This window comes from Stylophora pistillata, chromosome 3 (genome assembly GCF_964205215.1).
Source record: "Stylophora pistillata chromosome 3, jaStyPist1.2, whole genome shotgun sequence".
NCBI lineage: Eukaryota > Metazoa > Cnidaria > Anthozoa > Scleractinia > Pocilloporidae > Stylophora > Stylophora pistillata.
The window spans coordinates 18,815,921-18,838,471 of record NC_142521.1 but is presented as its reverse complement, the minus strand read 5'-3'; the positions used below and the strand labels follow the sequence as shown (position 1 = coordinate 18,838,471).

The 22,551-nt window shown below is 40.1% G+C and overlaps 1 protein-coding gene and 1 long non-coding RNA gene across 3 annotated transcripts; one reads left to right on the top strand and one right to left on the bottom strand.

Annotated features, from left to right (window-relative positions):
* Nucleotides 1-1,022: 1,022 nt before the first annotated feature.
* Nucleotides 1,023-17,012, bottom strand: LOC111333505 (uncharacterized). Of its 2 annotated transcripts, XM_022939096.2 has the most exons (3): nucleotides 16,936-17,012; nucleotides 11,862-11,931; nucleotides 1,023-5,951 (listed from the first exon to the last, which is right to left on the bottom strand). In XM_022939096.2, exon 3 carries the CDS (start codon nucleotides 5,927-5,929, stop codon nucleotides 1,469-1,471), a length of 4,461 nt encoding a protein of 1,486 aa, XP_022794831.1. In that variant the 5' UTR covers nucleotides 5,930-5,951; nucleotides 11,862-11,931; nucleotides 16,936-17,012; the 3' UTR covers nucleotides 1,023-1,468. The 2 variants fall into 2 exon arrangements, with proteins under 2 accessions (XP_022794831.1, XP_022794832.1); XM_022939097.2 differs by lacking the exon at nucleotides 11,862-11,931 and having other exon boundaries at nucleotides 16,936-17,009.
* LOC148734879 (uncharacterized) lies at nucleotides 12,916-22,532 on the top strand. Its single transcript, XR_015999432.1, has 3 exons — nucleotides 12,916-13,283; nucleotides 19,325-19,393; nucleotides 20,336-22,532. It is a non-coding gene; the product is annotated as an uncharacterized LOC148734879 (long non-coding RNA).
* Nucleotides 22,533-22,551: the final 19 nt, after the last annotated feature.

The window sequence follows — 22,551 nt, the reverse complement described above, 5'->3', positions numbered from 1 at the left end:
CCTAACAAATTGCCACTCGTTAAACTAAGAAGAAACTTGCACACGTTTAAAATAAAAAGGTCCGCGTGATTTGCTTACGATATTTGCTACGTAATCCCAAAGCACGCGTCCGCGAGTCGGGCGCGCATAAGTTCTTCTTAAGGTGGCTGAACACAGTTTTCGCGCGCGCTTTTGCTGATGCAATTCAGCGCGCGCACAAGGATTGCAAAAAACAAACATGCCGTCAATAGAGCGGTCGTTTTATTTACTCAAAACGTATCCGCACTATCTGTGCTATTTATCTCTATAGCTGGCGCAGTGTATTGAGGGCTTTAATCTTTTATTACAAAGACATGTTAGAAAAGTTAACGGTGCAAAGAACCCAGCAATTCTCAGCTTTTTCGTCGTTACCGAGAGAACCCAGTTAAATGCAGCGCATGCGTAGTAAGTCGAAAAATTGCGATTGAATGGAAAATTGCTTTCTCGGAGATACGCCTATTTCTTGAGAACCATTCATTAGAATTTCACGAAATTTGGCACGAAAATACTTTAGGAAATAAGTAACTGGAGTATCGAAAAAAAAATGATTTTTAGCAAAGGAAATTCTAGATAATCGAGTGAACCTTCAACAAGGGATAATTAAAGATCTCTCTGTTAAATTGTTAGCAAAATGGTGTTAACTTGTGAGTATCGTTACAAGCTCGTTGTATGCAAATTATAAAGAAAAACTAATGACTAGATTTTCTACAAATGAACAAAAGCGATTTTAATTGCCTGTTTATAGTTATTCATGTCGCCATGACAAAGGCACATACGTCAGCTTAACTATCAAAAAAACAAAGTTTGTGTTGTTAACTTGCTTGCTGCCAGTTTTGGTGACCGAGAGATCAAGGGTTAAAGAGAAAATGGTGAATGAAACACTGGTATCAAAAACTGTGTTCAGCCACCTTAACAGGGGGATTGTGACACAATAATCAATATCCCCTGACTCCTAGGCTATAGATAATGACCGGTTACTAAGAAATAGAGACACCAAAGTCGAATTGAACGTCTAGAAATATAAAACGTTGTTTTTGTGATAATCGTTCCATTCATAATCTAACATTGTTCAATATAGGCTCAATTCGAACGTTTACTAGATTTCGGCACTGAACGTTTCCTCTGTTGCTGCTCCACTATATTAGTATTATAATATTTTTAAACACTCACTGTTACATCGTGCTTGCTTTCGTTCAGTAGAAAATTCTGAGTTAATTTTTCCAGGGGCAAGACAACCCTATCGTCATAAGTTCACGACCTTTACTCCTTAACTGAAGTGTTCTAAATCTATAGCGACAGAGAGGGCTTGTTAATTGCAAATTTGTCTATCGTCCTCAGCATGAATTACTGAACAATTGAAGAGCCCTTTATCATAAATCTACGCTAAACGGTACTCAATTAAAACCTATAAAGTTTCAAGGCATTACACAAAGTAGGTATCAAAGGACTGTTAGTTCACTTTGCATTCATCGCTTGTGGGGTCGCTGTCCGAGGGTGTGGCCAGACGAATCACCTCTGAAGCAGTCTCACTTGTCGGCGTCATTACAATGTTCTCCATATAAATGCTGGTATCAAACTTAAGTGGAACACCTTTAGAGCACATTACTTGGACTTCGCCAAGACCAACGACAACGCCGTTTTCGGGAATTGTCAAGGGCTCTGGAAGCTGGTACTTGCCTTCTTTCATTACAATCACTAGATTCAGGGTGTCTGTTTTCTCAGTTGCGGTTTGAAGGTCCTGCACTGAGTTCACGATCTGTAGGTTACAAGTTCCAAAGCGATCAACCACTGCTGGAATTTTTGGGCACTCAGACGGAAACAGATTCTGAGCAACAGCAGCTGCAGCAAGTGAGGGACCTCGTTCGCCAAGATGAGCAAGGCAGAGGGCCTTCCAATAATACCCTTTCACCCACGAAGGATCTGCTGCTATTGCATTCTTTGAATCATGTAAGGCCTCTCGAAGGTATTTCCGAGTATCATCCACTGAACATTGCCTCTCCGATAGTTTCACATTTGTTGCAGCCTTGTTACTCAGCAACTTGGCATCGTTTGGTGATAGAATTAAACCTTGAGTGTAACATTTAAGTGCTTCAGAATAATCTTTCTCCTTGAAAAATCTGTTGCCAGCATCTTTCAGACTTCGGGCATTGTATATGTTGATATTAATTGGCGGCAAGCCTTGGTTGGCTTGTGTTGTTGTTCGTGTTCGGCACTGCTTCTTCAGTTCAAAACATTCCTTTGCCTTCACACTATTTCCTAGGAAACCGTATGCATCTTTCAAAGCGTCATAATTTCCAATTAGTTGTGGATGAACCTCACCGCAGAATTTCTTCCGAATTTCCAATGAGATTTGTGCTACTGTCAAGAAAATTTCTCTCCTCTTTAAAGAGAAAGCACCACGGTGTCCTTGTTTTGTCATCATTGAAATTCTCATGCAATCAAATAGCTGATCCAAAACTTGACATGCGTGGTCATCGCTACCATCCTCAGTGATGGTTGCATTAGTTTCCAAGCGACCGTTAATCACACCACTGTGTATTTGTGGCCATCTCTCTTCCAGGATTTTTAACAGGATGTCTTCTGACTTCTGGTTTTCAAAATGGCTGAGTATCATTAGAGCGCCGTTCATTCCTCTTATGTAAAAATCAGAGTCCTGTGGCATTAACGTGCTAATTTCCAACATTTCGTCAGCGTATGGCTTAGCCTCGAGAAGCTTACCCTCGTTGAAGAGATGACAAGCGATGTACTGAAGAGCACGTAACACCAGGGGCTTATCTGGAGGATGCATACTCCTGGCACGTTTCAAGGCTTTCTGATAACGTTTCATAACTTGTTTGAAATTACAAGAGGACTGGAAGTTTTCTGCTCTTCCCGTCAACAATTGAAGCTCTACAAAACAACCAGCACTTAGCCTCAATTTCTCAAGTTCTAGTAATGCTTTGTAATTTTCCTCCCATTTTCCTTCCGAGGCATAAAAGGAAGCTTTGTGCTGAAGGACGCGATATTTGGTATCGTCTTCGATGATGGCACCAGACTCCTCCAGTTCAAGGAGTTTCTGCACGGCTTCGTCAGCCAGAGTCCTTGACTCGTTGTAACTTTGTAAGTCTAAGCAATTTCTCTTACTGACACTTGCTTTCACCATCATATTCAAAATATTTGGTTCACCGTCAGAATGTATTTTTTGTACTTGTAATAAGAAATCTGCGAATTCGGTTCTCAGTCTACTGAAGTATATGTTCGGCCCCACCAAGCGGTCTACAAATGAGTACAATTGAAAGAAGGTCTCATCTCTGTAAAGGACACGGACAAAATTTCCCTCTGAAGACTTGATCTGTGTCTTCATATGATCCTTCAACTGCCGGAAATTCAATAAAAGGGTGATGAGAATATTTTTATCCTCTTCTTTCATTTCCAACAAGTCTCCAAGGCTGTCATTTAGTGTTAACTTTGCACAATGTTTACTTCTCTTTGTAAAAGCGCAGTGAAGAACGCGCATAGCCGCGACCAAAGTCTCTACCTTTAGTGATTCGCTTAGGCTATCTCGAACCACCTCTTGAACAAGTTTGTGGACGCCAAATATCCTGCTATGCTGATCCACCGAGAAAAGAGAATAACAGGTCAGTACCTCTAGGATGTTAGCAATATCAATCTCAGAACGCGCAGCCTCTCTCAATTCTGCTTGATTCAGTGCAGGAAGCCCAGGATTTATGACTTCTATAGGAATACTTTCAGACGTTAGAAAGGATGCAATGCGCATCATGGTGGCAGCAGCAAGCGATTTTCCAATCACGAATGAAAAATTCATTTCCCACGTGGTGTGTACAGACAGACGTTGCTGTGCTTCTATACTTAGGGCGGTTACCGGCTTCTGTTGTAGAAGACGCAGCTTAACTTGTAGATACTTGTCAAGGTAATCTTTGAAGGTAATCAAAGTAGGAAGAGCAGATATGTAAGCGGCTGCTTGCTCGAGGGCTAACGGAAGACCCCCTAATTCTTTTGCCAAATCAATTGCTCCTTGGTAGAGCGAGTCCCCTTCAAGTCCTGTTCTTCGAATTAGGAACAAGGCACCTTCCTCATTACTGAAGCACTCCAGGTCTAGACAGTTATTTGGGGACAGCCTCAAGAACGCTGCGGTTTCGTTTGCATTTTTTCTTGTCGTAAACAGGATGTGTCCATTCTTAGGAGCTCTTGCGTTTCTTCGCCAAGGCCCTTTGAATATTTTCTCAACACCTGCCGGACATTTTGGACTTCTTAACTCATCTGCGTTGTCTACTACGAGAAGCCAGGGGCGATTTTCATAGGCTAGTAGAGTCAGAAATCTGTTTAGGGAATCATCCACATTCTCTCTTGACGAAACAACCACATTTAAGAGAGCAAGGTTCTCGGCAACTGATTTACTTACATTTTCATCACTTTCCCCATTAACCCAGAACACTCCACCTGTGAAGTGATTCATCCATCTCCAGGCAAATTCTACCGCCAGCGAAGTCTTGCCGCATCCTCCGAGACCACAGATTGTTTTGGTGCAGCATGATGTTTTGGGTAGACTTTCAGGATTCTGATCCAGGACTATTTTTTTTTCTAACCAGACCAGCGCGTTCTCACGACCAGTGAACTCTTGTAATCTCTCTGGCGCAGCACAAATTACGTCCATACCTTCCCCACTCTGTTCTGTTTGGGATTTCTCTTTTAACATTTCTACTTCAGTTTTCACTTCCTTTACTTCAGATTTGATCCTTTCGAAATTGTTTTCTAAGTCAGCCACTTTACATTGTGTAGTGTTTAGTTCCATTACGACGTTACGCATAGAACTTTTTACATCGTCCAGATCCTCGCTAATAACGTCTAAGGCACCCTGCAAATCATTCCGCCTTTTAAGTGAGATATTGAAACTTTCGACAGCTGTCAGCATCGTGGACATTTTCGCTTCAAGGTCTAAAGCTTCCTCCACCACATTATTCTGTTGCTCTAAAATTTTGGCAACTTCTTCTCCATGCAATCGAGCTTGTTCTTTTAGTTTGGATATCTCTTTCTCTGAACATTCTTCTGCTCTTCTTATTTTGGTATCTAGCTCAGTAACTCTTTGTTGATCTTCATGCAACTCTGTTCTCAGCTCCACTTGTTGCTCCCTTACCTTCGCAATTTCTTCTCTGTTGAAATCACCTCGTTCTTGCATCTTAGATAGGTCATCCCTGCACTTTGTAAGGTCGGCAACTAGCGACTGACGAAGCAAATTGAAGGCTTCAATTTCGGACTCCCTAACGTTTAACAGTCCATGACGAGACAAATCTTGCAGGCTTTTAGAAGACTCTTGGGCTGTCTTGTCAGCACGAAACACTTGATCATTCAGGAGGTCATTGAGATGTCCGAATATGGTTTTGACGTCTGCATCTTTAAGGTCCTGCTTTGGAGAGTGGGCCCAGTGATTTCTACCCTCGTCTCGCACTGAGCGCAAGACTGCACGATTGACTGGAGGATTGATAAAAGGGCACCACTCTAACAGGTTTAGAAGTCCTCCTAGGTCTGTCGTGTTGGCATCAGCGATGTCCCCTTTACGTGTTCCAAGGATTGGCATGAAAAGCTTAGCTACTTCCCATGCCCCCGTCGCAGAGCCCCATTGTTGCCTATCACTATTGTCCCAACAAATCTTGGGTCGTGGGGACTTGTGGAGGCGCTCAAGTTCCTTCTTCCACACGCTACAAGTGGCACATTTTGACGAGTGACGTGCACAGGTACATGGGGGAAGTGATTGCAAAGGAGGACTAGATTTGATAGATTGGTACCAAGCTACCATTTTCCCTTGGATTAACTGTACTATTCCATTTTTGGTTATGTTCAAGGCACATCCAACCATTACCCAGTTTTTGTGCTCTCTTTTATCAAGGTCTACCATCCAGCTAACAGCACTCATTTTGTCACCTCTTTTGTCGGGGCTAAAGTTCCGGGAAATAACAAACGATCGTTAGCATCCTGCCTCTAGGATTAATTATATCACATGGTTTGATATCTTTAGAGGCCTGAGAGACCGGAGGTCGAAAGGTAGGGATGGGAGATTTGAGATATCCGGAAATTTAAAATTCTGAGTTACCGTGAACATACTGGGGAACTAAAATGCACAGGCAGAGTCAAGGGGTTACTTCGGGGAATCCCGCGGGGGTTTCATGACTAGGGGATTCGAGATAGAATGATCTAATAATACGGTGGAGCTAAAGATTCCACGGGCCAAAGTCAAAGGGTTACCTCGAGGAATCCCAGGGGGTTTCATGACCAGGGGATTCGAGATAGAATGATCTAATTACCAACGAGCAGCCGAGGCCAAGAGGCCGAGGCTGCAAGGCGGCAGCATTATAGAGCCGTTTGTGCGTGAGCTGCAGGGAGAAAAAATTTCGATTTTGCGTAACATAAGATAACAATAGAAGTTTCGTCAGCCAATCATTTTGCGATTTGTAAAGATTTTTGTCAGTTTTGAGGAGTAGAGCCAGTCAGAGCGCCTGTACGTTCTTTGGTGATGTGCGTACAGCTGTTGAACTTCCCTTGTGGTCGTGGTCTCCGAGTGCGAGTCACTTTGGATTCTTTAGGTCAAAGGGTTAGTAAAAGTATCTCTTCTTGGCGCTATTTTACGTTTATTTATTGATACGCGGGTGCACTTCTGTCAAGTATTCTTGTGAACTTAAACTCGTTTCAAACATCATAAACAGCTCGCAAATTGGCTAACAAGTTTAGCGTTCACAATCGGCCAGCGAGCCATCATACGAATTGGTTAGCTCACATTCGGCCATCGAGCCATATCACACGCGCTAGAAAGCTCATAAATCGGCCAACGAGCCGAAAACTCGAGCTAGCAAGCTTACCACACATCGGCCAGCGAGCCAAACACTAAGAAAGCAATTCATATCAGTTCACAACTGTGTAGACGAAGAAAGAAAAATATCACTATCGGAATTGATCGGCCTGCGAGCCATATCTGTCAAACGACTTTGATATAACTTAAGCTGCTGTTTCACTTAGAAAACACCCAATGTTGATTTGTAGAGTTGACTAAGGAGAAAGAGTAGTAAGCGGCGAACAAAGAGCACTAGGATTCTAGAACACAACTGCCATGTTTATTTCCACCTCGTGGTCTCTCGTTACCTATGATAATTTATGCTAATTATGACAACCAGATGAGATAGCCAGGCAATCAACACCCAAAACCAATTGCCTTGTACTATATAAAAGTAATCATCTAAACGCATAAAAAGACGGCTGTAAGTGGACTAGAAAGATCTATTTTCTGAAGTTATTTCCCCAAGTTCCAGAGTTTACACAACTGCTGAAGTGCGCCCGTGGTGACGCTGCAATGCTGTGTTTATTTAAATTTCTCGTGCTGTTATTTTTACATAATCATCTCAACTATAACCATAGTTATCACTGTGATTTAGCCTGTTTACATGATTATGGAAATGTTAGTGTTAGCGTTACCTTTGTCAAATTCAGAGGTAGATATTTGTCAAGGAGAATACCTTACCCTTCAAATGGTAGTTTTAATCCTTTTGTTATTTCAAACAAGGAGGCACATATTGAAAATGGGAATATAAACAATTTACAAAAAGGCCAGGCTGTTAAGACAAATCACACATATCTCAATCTAAATTGTAGCTGTGAGGGAATAGTGTGTAGTTTTCATTTCCAAAATTACTGTTCAACACATTTTGGGGAATTTTTGTGTGCAGTTGATTGTTTTCTTCAGCTGTGTTATGCCATATTTTGGACTCACCTTCATAATATCAGTCATAATGAGTTTTTTGACATAATCTATGAGTCATGTAGTGCAAGGAAAAACCTTGGTGCCATAGATATTGTTCGAAAGCCTCTATGGTGTTTTATCAGAAACTGCTGCCCTTCATTTATTGGAATGACTGCAGATGCTGTTTTCAGTGGTATGTTCACAATGCGAACTGTAGCCAATCTAACTGATGACTTGAAATCCTTGTTCCCTATTCAGCAAAGAACTCAATCCAGTTGTTCATTGTGTGGCAACCAGATGATAAAGACTGCAAGCATAATTGTGTTCTACATAATGTGCCCAAACCTGAGGTCCACAGATTTTGAAAGCCATGTTTCAGAAGCTGTTCCACCTAACACCAGGGCTCTTTATTGTGGTTCATGCCAAACACAGTCAGGTGATATTCCCAGCATTTCGTACAATGCCAAAGTTTTTGTTCACTGAATTATAACCAAAAAGTATTAATTGCATCCAGTTTCCAATTAACATAGATGTGTTCGGGAATTTATATTCATTAAAGGCTGTTATAAGTTATACAAGCCACCATTTCACTCTAGCTATTAATATAGGGAGATATTGGTTATATTATGATGATCTGTGTGCAACAGTTCAAGAATTCAAAATTAACAGATGTGAGATCTGTATTGAGGCATGGCCATTGCCTAGAAAATCTAAAAAGAAAGTGCCATATATTTGCTCAGGATGTGTTCGTGACAAAAATACTGTGAAAAAATGTTCAATGCAAAATAATGTGATACCCTCTCACGTACCAATGGCGCTGCGCGCCAGGTCTAGAAATAGATATGTCATCTTTGGACCCCCGCTGGTTTAGGACAAACACTCGGAGTCTTTACAAGGACTTGTATGCGAAACGTGTCAGAAGCAGGACTACTTTCGCTCAAAAAATGCTCCAACTTTCTAAAATGGTTGCAACTAGGCATTGCTGTTGGCGTACATGTAAAAATGACTTAAGACAACTAGAAAGATTGCCAGATTCGCTTAAAGAAATGCTTAAAAATGGTCGGAAAGGCTTCAAACCGTTCCCAAAGCCGAAGCATGACTTGGAACTTTGTCAATGCCGGGTAAATGCGTGTTCTAGAAAGAATTTTTCAGTTGATAGTGTTAACTACAATACTTATATTTGTGCTGTACACGGAAATCCTTGACAAAAGCATTTTCAAACCGCTTGTTTGGAAACGTTACGTAGACGACATCTTCTCGCTATGGAGTACAAAAAAAGTAACAGTAGAACGTTTCATTGAAAAAGCAAACAATCATCACCCAACAATAAAATTTACGGCTGAAATTTCCGATAAGGAAACAACATTCCTGGAGACATACATCCACAAAGGCGAACGATTCGAAAAGCACGCAATCCTTGATGTGCGTACTCATTTTAAACAAACTGAGACATTTCAGTATGCACACTGTAGTTCCTGTCACCCACAAGGAGTTAAGAGAGGCTTCATAAAAGGAGAGACCCTTAGACTTCTCAGAAAAAACTTCTCTCAAACAATATTCGAGGAGAAAACTGCAAATTTCAAAGCGCATTTGCTAAAGAGAGGCTACCCAGAGGCCCTCATTAACACAACCCTCTCAGAGGTGAATTTCAAAAACAAGAAACTAGCTCTTCAACAGAAACCGAAGACGAACCAACGAATCTTGCCTTTTATTACGCAATACCAACCACCAGTGACAAACCTAAAGCAAATTCTCATGAGACACTGGCATTTAATAGAAACACCACCAGTACTGAGCGAACTATGCAAAAATCCGCCACTCGTGTCTTAAAAAAGAGGGCGATCGCTCAAAGACATACTCCTGAGGGTCAAACTTTGAATAGGCTGTTCTAAACACGCGCTGGGGAGTCGTGTAGGCCTGTCAACCCCCTTTTTACATTGAAATGTTAGATCCTTAAGTTTCACGAGATGGACTTTACTTTCCTTTAGTATCTTCGCCTAAAGCCATTTCTCATCATCTATACTTGAATCAAGTACATAATGTTTTCCCGACTTGAGGTAGTCACGAACACGTGCGATGAGGTCTGCTCGTTTTCCACTTAATTTCAAGCCTCTACACTTTAACCAACGCTTCAATTGTGTGTTTATATAGTTCTCTTGATCTTGCTCGAACTTTGAGCCAGGAACACCATCGTTTTGATTTAAAATACCAGCTTTAGAGGCGTTTGAACTACAGATGGGCGCATCACCACCCATATTCATTTACTCGAGAAGCCTGTTTGTTTGTCCTAATCGCTCTAGGGGATCAAAATTTCGTGACGTCACGAACGCGCAGCGCCATTGAATTGCAAGGCCTTACTCAATTAGGGGAAATGTTAATAGCACGAGTTTTCCCAGTCATATCTGTTTCTACAAAGCCTGGTGGAAAAAAAGCATACAAAGGTCACTGTATAAATTTTTCTAAAGACATCCAGGAACTAGCAGACTCATTGCCCTGATACCCTAAGGAACTACCAGTAATAGTACTCGCTGTTAAAGGAAAAGATAACTTTTATAGAGACCTCACAGTTAGATGGCAGAAAGTGAGTTGTGCTCTCCATTGGTTGGTTCAACATAATCCTGTTTATAAAGAAATCACCATAGATCATGAGTGCCAACTAAAAGAATCCCATGTGATCTGCCTCAGATTAATGGTAGCGAAAACTGTCAAGATAATGAAATTGACCCAGACAGAGGTCCACTTGATGTAGATGAGATACTAGTCAATGAAGAGACAGAGTTAAGTAGTACAGTTCTTAACCCAATTAACCTGAAGCCGCAGAAGCAACTGATAATAGATGAGCTATTACAGAATAAGAAAATAAACTAGCCTTCCCAGAATTCTAGCCCTCTCAATGAATTTAAGATTGATATCTTTCTACAATGGCTTTCCCTACCCTATTTCCAGATGCCAAAAGAGACCCTACAAACAATGCTTCTTTTAAAATTATACAAAAGTAGGATCTTCCATGATCAGTAATAATATGGTGTTTAAAAAATCTGAGCGTCAAAAATAAGGATTCAACCGCCTCTCGGTTAGCTCAATGGATAGAGCGCTGGACTGATGTGCGGGAGGTCGAGGGTTCGAGCCCCAGCCGGACCAACACTCAAGGTCTTAAAATAATTGAGAAGAATATGCTGCCTTTCTATAACATCAAGAAATGGTTTAGATTTTCTAGTCTTCTCGGATAGGGACGAATAAATGGAGGTCCCGTCTCCTGCAGGGTTAGGGGTCAGGAGACGTTAATTTCCCACGCACGAGATTACTGTGTGATGGACGTCCTCTCCTGGGGTGGGATGGGTGGGTTGTTGTCTTGCGTTTCATACATGAGCCTCTGGCTCGGGCAATATGGGTAACCATGCCTCACGTTAAGACATTAAACTTTGATTACTATTACTATTACTATTCAAAAGTATCTTATTAACATCTGATTCGTTGGCACTTAGCGATAGCTACTACTAGTAATATTTTGGCGTTAAAAATTCCACGGGCTGGAGGTACCAAAGGACTCCATGAAGTGGAGAGTTCAAGTTAAAAGGGGGTTCGAGATACTGAGGACATGGGATACCAAGAATTTAGAGGTATTTTTAAATATTGGTGTTCTAAAATGCTTAAGACCTAGAGATAACAGGAGAAAGTTGCATAAAGGAGTACGTGAAAGGGAGTAGAGGAATTGCACAAAACCTATGCACAAGAAAGGGATAAAAAAACGGGGAATACAATTAACTAAACAAGTCCTTCCTGATCTTGTGGCAGATAATGTGTGAGAAAATAAGACATTTTCGAGTTAATGTGGTTGATGTAATGATCTGAAGATATAAACTTAATTTCATCGAACCTAATAGGAACGAATTTTTAGTCTTTCATAATCTACCAATCTTCAGCAATAACTTAAAAGTCATTGTTACGTGGAACTTGAATTTGATTTGGTCCTTGGAATCACCATTTAAATCAAGGTGTGAAAAGTTAGATAGTGGTTGTAATATCAGTTTAAAGTAACTCTCGGACTAAATAAAGGTTTTGGCAAGTTGAAGTGATTTACTCAATAGGAAGGTTCAACAAATGCTGAAGTAGGTACCTGTATTCTTTAAATTAATACCAAGAGAGGATGACTTCTACCTTCTAAGGCAGGTGCTTTTGGATAAAGACTGTAAGTAAAAAAGAAAAATAACTTGTAGATATAAAGAGGGTCTGGATGAGGTTAACTGACAACTGACAAATCGCTGAAAATCTAACTGACAACTGATATTTGTGGTGGGCTTTTGCTGACAGCTGACAAAAGACCGGATCGCCCTAAATGTCCTAAAATCTGGATGTAAAATAAGAACATTTGATTTATTTCTTCCAATAAAAGTACGTTTCATACTACATATCAGTGGGAGTACGCCAGAGTGTTATATTCATATTTCGTTAATAATTACCGCATGGATCATCCACATCAAGGTCATGTGTAACATATTGGTTATATGATCTTTGATACTCAACTCGATCGTCAACTTACGCGATAGCCGTCAATGCTGGTATTTAAAAAGGCTGTTGCCTGTAAGCTTTTATCGAATTGACTCGGATATGGCATTTAAGCGTCACAGAAGCTGCATTCCTATTAATGGACATCATCGACTCTCACATTCCCAAGATTAAGTTAAAAAATGCAAACACTCCTCCTTGGATTGATAAAGAAGTTCTACATCCGTCGAAGAAAAACGAGAAACATCTAGACGTGCAGCTAAAAGACTCAACAGTGAACACCACCACGATAAATTCAGAGAATTGAGAAGAGCGTCAAAAAAGTTAATAAATAAAAAAGTCAAGTAACACTCAACGCAAAATCTAACTGTATACAGTAAAGTAACAGTCAACGCAAAATCTACCAAATCGCTCAAATTCGCCATTTAGAACCACAGAAACGACAATACACAGCAAGTGAGGTAGGTTTACATTTATTTTGACCCCTAACATAGACATTCCTCGATATAAGTTTACGATATTACGACTCTTCAATATTCTCCCATACATTTCTTTATTTTTCGAACAAACGACCAGAGACGCCGCTTGTGTGTGCCCCCTGTGGTGAATCTTTATCACATGGCTCCGAAATCAGGAGGGAAGAGCGGATTCGGAAACTCGAAGCTTGTCCAGGTTCGCCCTCCTTTCTCGGAAAAGCCAACTTCAATCTATACTACAAGTGAAAACATTCTGTTGTGTGCAGACGATGCCCAGAGAGGAATTTTACAAGTGAGTTACATTTCAATGGAGTTGGTATTGCTGGTACCGGAGTCAAACTCATGACCTACCTGTATTTCGAATGCCATAGCTATGAAAGATCTCACACAAAGAGCTTACTTTACAGCAGTCGGTCTAGACTGCGGTCTTTACGTTTTCAACCTTTCAAGCTTAGAACTACTTCTAAAGAACAACTCGCAGGAATTCTTGTAAAGAAATCAAAAGAATTTGTGAATTTGAAGACGGGATAGCGTTCACTGACTCGACAGATCGAAAGGTAAAGTTCTTCTATCCTTCTGAGAAAAACCTCGAAACCTTGATGGGCTCAGTATTGTCAGAAACTGAAGGAGTGAGTGATGGAATGAATGACTAGTTTATTAAACTCTCTGGCAGTAAAGGACCTGAATTATCGAGTGTATTTTACAATCTTAAGGCAACTATTATAAAAACTAAAAATTAACGACTATAATAATGATAATAACTATTGAATCATTTAAAATATTTAAATGTAAAAAAGTCCTCCGTTCTCTTTTTCCTATATATCTGAATGTTTCGGAAGAGGTAGTACTTTTGTGTTTTCTACCTTAAGTTGTAATTAGGTGCATGCAGGAGTGGGTTGGGGAGCAGATGGCGTAGCGGGTGGCAGGGGGACTTCATTTTTGCCATGTATTTATAGCACAGGTCTACTCTTCTGTCATCTAGCCCATCTAATTTACCTAGCTGTAAGGAATAAGCATATGACTCAGCCTCGGGGTAAATTATATTAAATGGAATGGATAAAACGTGTTCTTTTGCGCAAGTTCATGGCATCTGATCTATGGAGAAGACTCTATTCGTATCGGATGTTGCTAAAGGTAGCATGAAGCTAGCATCGAGACTCAGTGCCGGGTACTGTGTCGTTCTTACAATTCCTTGGATGTCTCCATAACAGTTTGGTATCAGAGCCCAAGGCATGGAGGAAGCACACATTTCTCTTCAAGATACCGTACCACAGCAGCCAATGACCCCGGAAGAAAATAAGTCTAATAAAACTCAAGTCTCAATTAAACATCTCGAATAAGGAATGCGCCGCCTGCACAAAAGCATAGCTTCAATCAATAACGACTATCTCGAAGACATTGGATTGTGCACATTACTCACAACAGTTGTGGGGAATCTTTTCGCAGTTTCCCATTTTAAGCATGAGACCTTCACCGCATTTAATTATTTCCAAGACTTTGGAATAATTACCAAGGAGTCGTTGAAGAGAGTAACAAAATGGGCAACCAAGTATTTTACTCATGAAGAATCCTACTATCATGTCCCTCCGACCAGCATGGAGTTTGCAAATGCCAACAGAAGAGATTAACCCCGAGACTGAAAGTGCTTTGAAAAAATATGTGGAGAAGTATCGTCCGTTGGACAAAGGACACTTCGGGAGGAAACTACTAAGGACAAGCCAGGGGCTTTTCCACCGACCATCCTCACGAAATAAGATTCCACCAAAGTGGACTTGTTGGCGGGACTAGGGAACGATTTTAACTCTGGAGATCAGCCAGTAGGGCTCAGCAACGACAATGGAGCCGTTCAAGCTACTTCGGAAGGAAACAGATGCCACATTTGTTGACGACTGTATCGTTGAAGTGGCAGGTGCTACAGTTTCTAGATACGAGGGCCAATTTACGCCCCTTTTTGCTTGGATTTCTAAGGTACGCAAACAGTAGATATCTCTAACAACCTTACTGAAAAGAAGACGATGGAACAGTCCTTGCCTATCATTTCATCGGAGCTAATCGCAATCGACGCATTGTAAAACAAAACATAGAACCAATATATTGTGTAAGAGTTTTCTTCACAAGTTTGTTGTCTTTCTGACAATGTTCTTTCCAACATTTTGACCGGCAAATTGGTTGAAAAGGAATGCTTCAATGTTGCGCACGGGCAATCAAAAGTTTGTGTGCAGAAGAGTTGTAACTTACTTAAACACCCTTCAAACAAAGACTGGAAGTCACTTGAAACATCTTGGAATTATTTCATTCCAGATTTGAAAAAAGTAGTTCTTATTGTATCAATTTTGGACTTAATTTTTGAGTTTATGCTATGTGTGCCTTTTTAGCTAAAAATAGGGTGGGGAAGTAATAATTAACTCGCGAAGTTATTTATTAACAGTCATTTAACTGACAACTGACAAATGGCCTAAAATCTAACTGACAACTGATAAATGGCCGAGATTTTAACTGACAATTGACATTTGTACCTCCCCCCCCCCCCCCAGCCAGACCCTCTATAAATGGTGAGAAATCTACTGAAGCCGGGAGGAGTTACTCTGTATCCCCAACCTCCATCCAGAGTTAACCGGCCAATCATAGCCGATGAATTCAAATACAATGAGTCACGCAGTCCTACAATAGTAGCGCCCGTGGGCAAGATGAAGCGAATCCCGGCTGTGTTCTGATAGGCTGCTCGAGCGGGCAACGGGATTGCCAGCATTGATCCTACGCATGACAAAAAATAGAATAAGAACTACGTCCGTTATTCTTGCACAATTTCGGCGATGGAAACGCAAAAAACGGTGGAAGATAGTCAAAACAAAGAAAACAGAAACGACTCTCCGTCGTGCGTTTGTTGTGCTACAAACACAGTTGGCTTTCTTTCCCGGCTTTCGAAGTAAACAAGTCATTCTTAATAGAGCGAAATCTTTTTGCCATACCAAGCTTCGTCTCGGTCCATAAAAGTGCGAAAAACTGACGGCCAATATCCAGCCATCTTGACCTCATGCTTGGTTAATAACGCATATATATCGTGCATTAGTGACACAGTGAATGCCAAATAAAGGATATATGACTTTGATACAGTAATTACATTCAACTTAAACAAAAGTCAAAACCCCCACATAGCTACAGTGTTCATTATCGTACGAAAAACGATCGGCGGACTTCCAATTTGGCGGTGCATGTAAATCTCATCAAACTACAATAAGAGAAGATTACAGTCCGTCCTAGATTTAGCAAACACATCAGACTGGAGTGTCGACTTTAAGAACGGCTTTGATTCAGCGGACGCTGTTTGTATAATTCAAATTGAGATTCTTCTAATACCAGCGAATTTGTCGTTAATATCTTGGTGAATAAATTTTGAATGTTTCTCGACTGAATCAAAAGATGGGTCATCAAGTTTCACCATGTCGCATTATTTATGCAGCGATGAGAAATAAATTATGGCTGTCGAGATTTATCTGCTCGAGCGTCGCCGTCACCACAAATGTTAGACCAGTTTTGCGCAGGTGATGGCTCAAGGCACATGAAGAAATAGCTAAATTGGTGAAAGATAATATTCCTTCAAACGTGACTTCAACTGGATGAAAATTGCAGAATTAAAGAATTGATAATTCGCTTGTTTGAGTTCAAATCAAATTATACAAAACGTAAACTAACAGATTCTGGTGATAGCATGCAAGAGCCTTTCAAGAGAGAGACTGTATCGGTTAAAAGTACAATGTTTAAAACGTTTAGTGTTATTGTCCTTTTTAAGTGCAATACCTATTGCTGTTTTGAATTATAGCGACGACTTTTAATCACTTATGGCGGATAAGCGGAAAATGTTGTCGCTCCTATCCCTCAGAGGCATTTTGTCGAGTTGACTTAAAGTACACAACAAATCATGTGATCACAACATGAAAAATTCGGTTTCTTTCTGAACCAGCTAGTGAAAGAAAAGTCTCGATGCTTTTAGAAGAACCTCTCAGTAACTTTCAAATGATTTAATCGAACGAACAAGTGTCACGATGGTAGGAGAACTTCAGGTACAGGTAGCTATAGTCGTAGAATAAATTAGGGAAGTTTTCAATGGCAGATATGACAGTGTATGAATGTTCTTAAAGAACTACTGTACTAATTCGCATAATTATGACATCTCTGCTACCGTATAAAAATAAAAGAATTTTCCCATACCTCAATCAAAAGCTACTGTCTCCTTTCATCGTTAAACTAAAGAAGAGAGGAAAATTGACAACACCCGTAAAAATGTTATGATCCAGTCTCCTCGCTGATTTTACTCAACTCGTTTCCAGTTTTCTATATAATTCAACATGTTCTTGTCTAAAATGGCGATCAATACAAATGAAAGGCAGTTTATGGCTGTATTTGCCTTCCGTTATATAGTTGTAGAGTATTGTGGTAAAAAAGCAATGTGGTGTGACATCTCTTAGTGATGCCAAAATTGCCAAACACTGCTGTATACTGGTCAATTGACAGGCCGGAGAGAGGGCAAGAAATAAGAGAATAGGCAGGTACATGTATAAATTGTGCATGAAATGTATTTTATAGCGCTAATTGAACTGAGCAGTTTTGAAAACACAATTATTATATCAGACCAAAATTGCACTTTACTCAATTCAATTATCCCTTAATTACATTCATTTTGAAATCGCAAACAGTTCATTCACTCAAATGCAAGATTTTGCGAGATGCAGAGTTGAGACCCTGAAAAAAACATCAAACTAAACTCGACAAACCATAAATGAATCCGAGGAAACCCGACCATATTTGTTCAGCAAAAGCCAGATTACGCGAGTCGAGACCAGTTCAGTCAAGAGACCAAACGGGTGTCTCATGACATTCCACCATTTTGAAAACTGTCGGGGGTTTGATAGTCTCCCTCGCAGCCGTTTTTAGTCTCGTCAAGCAACGTTTCTCCCCACACGCGTTGAGCCACGATCACCTACTTACCTAGTCTGTTAGTGTTGTAAATTGTAAAAGAACTCGATTAGAGCCAAAGATTCTAGTTATTTAGCTTGCTGGCTTGCGTTTATCTTTTTCGCTTGTGGCCCTAATTCTATTGCTAACAGTAAAGACCGGCATTGACAGGGGCAAAATTGACGAGATCAATAACTGGAGGGACAAAGGGCACTGTCTCCCATGTGCCATACCAAGGGAAAGTAATTAGAAATAATTTTCTCTGCATTGCCCCTACCTCGCTCTTCCGCCTGCGCACACCTTTGACCAGTCCCGTACAACTGCGTAACCTCCCAGTTCCCTTCAGTCTCTCAAGAATCGTCTTATAACATCCATGCATTAGTGTTGTCAAATGATAAAACAAAAGATAGGATCCCAATCCATTTATTAAAGCAACTACACCAAAACGTAAGAAACAAAGCCATATCCACTAGAAGTACGCAGCGACTAAACCACCACCAACTCACCGCGAGGGTCCAAATAAACAATCCTTGGATTCGACTTCTTCCCCAGTTTTTCCCTTCTTTCCTACTATTCCGTCTTTCTTGTGCTTTAGATAACTCCCCCTCCTACTTGTTTAACCCTCCAGCGGCCAGCACGGAAAATCTTCGACTTACGATTATCCTACCCTTAGCCTTACATGTGCCGGTAAACAATGGAATGTTGGCCCACCGAAGATAAATCCCGTCAATTTCTGGTCGTTCGTAGGAGTTTCACTCAGTGACATTTCACCGCGAGAGTAAGGTATCTTGTCCAAGTACATGATGCAGTGATCTGATAAAGGCTTGAAACCAGACCTCTCGATCTTAATTGAACAGAGCCCTGAGTATAAGCCACCGCGCCTCTAGGTCGATGGTCGACCGACACATATCGAGCAGGTATTGATCTAAGTGTCGAACGAAAGTAAACACGATCACTACAAATTAAATTCCTGCAGTTAGTGACATCTTATGACAAATGGCGACTTGTCATTAAAGTTTGTAAACGTAGCTTTACTGTAATCACATTCAAACAGTTGCAGGTTCTGCTCTCCATTTGTTAAAGTGAAGATCATGAATAAGTGGAGATAGGTGGGGCTTACGTCGCGGAGTGAAACTGGCCTATCACAAGCCGAGCTTTAAGTTATAATTATGGTCTTAGGAAGCTATACCACTGAACATGTGACCATTTGATATTAGGAAAAATTGGGTTTATTACAAAGTCAACGTCAATAGCCAACGTAAAAGTGCACATTAAATTTGCATTTCTTTCTTTACTTCATTAAACGGCGTGCCGAATTCCATCCAATCTGTCGTAGAAGCGATAGATCGTCTTCCAGACAATTTAGTATACCGACTACTTAAATCTTCACGTTCCAGTTCGGAAACCAAAATGGAAAACATTTACCCATCCGTCGGCTCCTATTCTTTGATTTACTAAATCCCTCTAACAGGGTGTTTACCAGGCTATTTACGGGCAAAGTCTTGTTAGTACATCAGGTTCATCGTATCAATCCATGTTTGAAATCTTGTCCTTTTTTAATTGTCGTTCAATTTTGGTTCACTCTTACTTCAACCTCTTCGCTGTTTGTTAAGCTTTAATCAAGGTTTCTTTCTTTCCTATTCAGCCCATTTCTCTATGATTGCATTGACGTAACACCTGACTCAAGATGTCGTCACATATCTCAGTCTTCAAGGTAATAAGCTATATGCGTAAGAAAATCACCTGGATGTTGACCTATTACAGTCTAGGGTTGTACGTCTGATCTCATCATGAAGTGTTCTGCAGTGCTTAAAAGATTTATATCATTACCGTTGGCGTACGTAACGAAAGACAGTGCATTTTGTTGAAAAGGGTTTAAAATAAGAGTTAATTGATCTCAAATTTTGTTGTATTGCACGATGCCCGTAAGGCAACAAAAACTTTTGACCTAAAAATGATGGAAGAGTTCGTCAAAAGGGCGTAGCTATTTGGCATAGCGCGCATTTCTAATAAATTAAAGCCCCCCTGACTGAGCACGCATCGTGGTAATAAGCTTCTTCGTTGCAACCAAATTAATTCCTTTCACCAGGCGAAGGATTCCTCAGGCGACTAGGAAGACTGAGTTAACGTTACAGTTTGCACTTTAGAATTGAAGTTTACATTCCTCATTTTATTTCAATCCCCTATAATCCTGATCACTTCACGTTCTGTCTTAGGTTGCAAGAGGGTCTCAATGGGGTTGGCTTTTACTGCTTGCGGTTATAATTAAAAGTTTGGCCACTTTACGGCTAACAGTCAACTGATATCACTCCTTCGTTAGCACCAAAAATTATTTTTATCGATAACTTTGTTCACTACTATTGAGAACCTCTTGGTATTGCCTGTTTTGTCTTCCTCTGCCTCGCCGAACTAATTTCAAGTGGGCCGTTGACTTGAGAACAGTTTTGCATGTCACAAACATTACTTATTAAAACCGAATTTGCAACGACGCCCCTTTTCAAAAGGGCAAAAAAAAAAAAAAAAAAAAAAGAGAGAAAAGAAACCAAAAGAAAATAAGATCATCGGACAAGCCATTAGCTTAAAAGGGTCACAGATGAACTGCGATTGACCTTCTTACCTTTTCGATAATGACCATGAGTTTTTATTTCATTCACAGGTGTGACATATGCCTTCCAATAGACATAGCAGTTTCTAAATACCAAAAAAGGAATTAACAGAAAAGTGGTGAAACAAGGGACTAACCGAGGCATGTCCACCGTCGTTCGAACGAAAGACAATGAGATTTCAGATAAATACCTATTCACTACACTAATTGACAGACACACGATCTGCGGATTGTTCAAGAAAAAGACAACAATAATCTCCACAAAGTATCAGTATACAGTTGACAGATAGACGAAGAGTACACCAAATTACCCTGAAAGTGTTGAAAGGTCCAAGTATACGCAAGGAATTGACAACTGGAAAAATAATACTTAAAAGGATTCACCATCGAGGGATTTCGAATAAGAACCTGGTTAAATATTTCCAATGAGGAGTATTATTATCGGGGACATAAATCTGACAGCTTTATGAAAATATATCCATCAACAAAATTGGGCGGATCTATTATAATTTTTCTATGCAAACATTCACGACATCAATCGCAAAAAATCTGCGTAACGTGCGCTGTAATGATAAATTATTTTTCTTTCGGTTAAAATCTGTGCTTTTGATGGTCACTGAAACACAAACGGCTTAAAAAAACATTAACAATGCGCACAGAGTAGATAGTGATAAACTCTAAACAGAAAAGCGTCTCAATCTTGGAAGCAGTCTGTTTAAAAGATCTATTTTGGTTCTCAAGGTTATGACAAATCTTTGAAACAAAGTGATTACATTTCAGAAGCGAAAGAGGGCAAACAAAGCTAGTGTGTAATTAATTTTTACATCTAATTGGAGCATATTTTAAGCATCCAGAAAGGTTTCGGCCAAGTAGAAATAAGTTCAGCTCCCAATTTCAAGATTGGAAAGACAGTACTATCCATTTTCTGATGTTCACAGCTATCTATAAAGGCAATCTTCAAGCTTGCTTCTCTCGCGAGGACCCAAATGAAATTCTAAAGGTTGAAATAAACACGCCACTACAAAAATAAACACATTTCGCAAGAGTAAAGCGTTAATGAAGGGACAAACAAATTAAGAGTGACATCTCTTAATACCTTTCGCTCAAGCGTGATCGTAAGGAATGCATGTATGGTAATCACTCTGTCAATTTTCTAGATTCAGTAACAAAAGTCCAAAAGTGGGTGGACCATCTAGAACAAAACCACAATTTTTTATTCGCTTGTCACACTCTTAACTCGATCCTTACGAACCAGAAACTTAAGTCAATAGCCTAAAGGAAGCGGTTTTGTGTTTTCTAATTAAATTTTGGTGCGCTCAATATTCGATAACACAATAGGACCCATTTGAACCGATTTCCTAAGATGCCATGACAACGAAATATTATTCTAATAAAGCCCTTGAAGCCTGCTCGCAAAATATCAAATCGACGCCAAACAAACAACTCATTGTGTTCATTCTTGTGGTTTGACTTCTGCTTTATTGCCTTCATTAGAACGGAAATTAGTTTAGAAAATGCTTTTTAGGAGCAATTCACAAAGGATATGTAATCATTTTTTACTGTTGACGGACTCGAGAATTCTAGAGTATTTTTTCAATACAGAAATGATATATTTGTGACGATGGCTTAGGATAATTCGTTCTCAAGGATGCTCAGCATTCATTAGCTCAGCTTAAAGATCAAAGTCGGACGAAAATGAATTCAAGTAAACGGGGGCTCTTGGATTCCAAGCTGCTGAAACCAATTTGTTTATACAACTTCTCACAATAAGGGAACAATTGCACTTTTAAAAATTCACGGCTGATTATTTCTTAGTTATTGAAATTATGATTCAGAACGTGGAAGGGCCTTTTAGCGCGCGACACAGACAAAACAGGGCGAAAAAAGTGAACCTTCTGCTGCTGAAGATAACTGAATAATCGCAAGGTGGGGATTTCACTTGATCGAACATAGTCTCTGAGATAATAATAAAACTCTTCTATGGGAAACTGCATTTTTGGGATCAGCGTCACAACTCTACTTATTCGTTTATCTATGTTCTGAGTCAGTTAGTCTTAACATCTTTTCGGCCGTGTTTAAATTCTTCACAGTGAGTGACTATTAACACGAATTCACCATGGAATTGTACCTTGAAAGAAAGTATAAAAGAAAGGAATTGAATATCTCTCAGTATGGTATGTCTAAATCCAATTTTTCTTTCCCTCGCTGGGAGGCATTCTGCTGTAACAAGATTTGAATTAAAACTTCTTAAAATTATTAACGCAGAA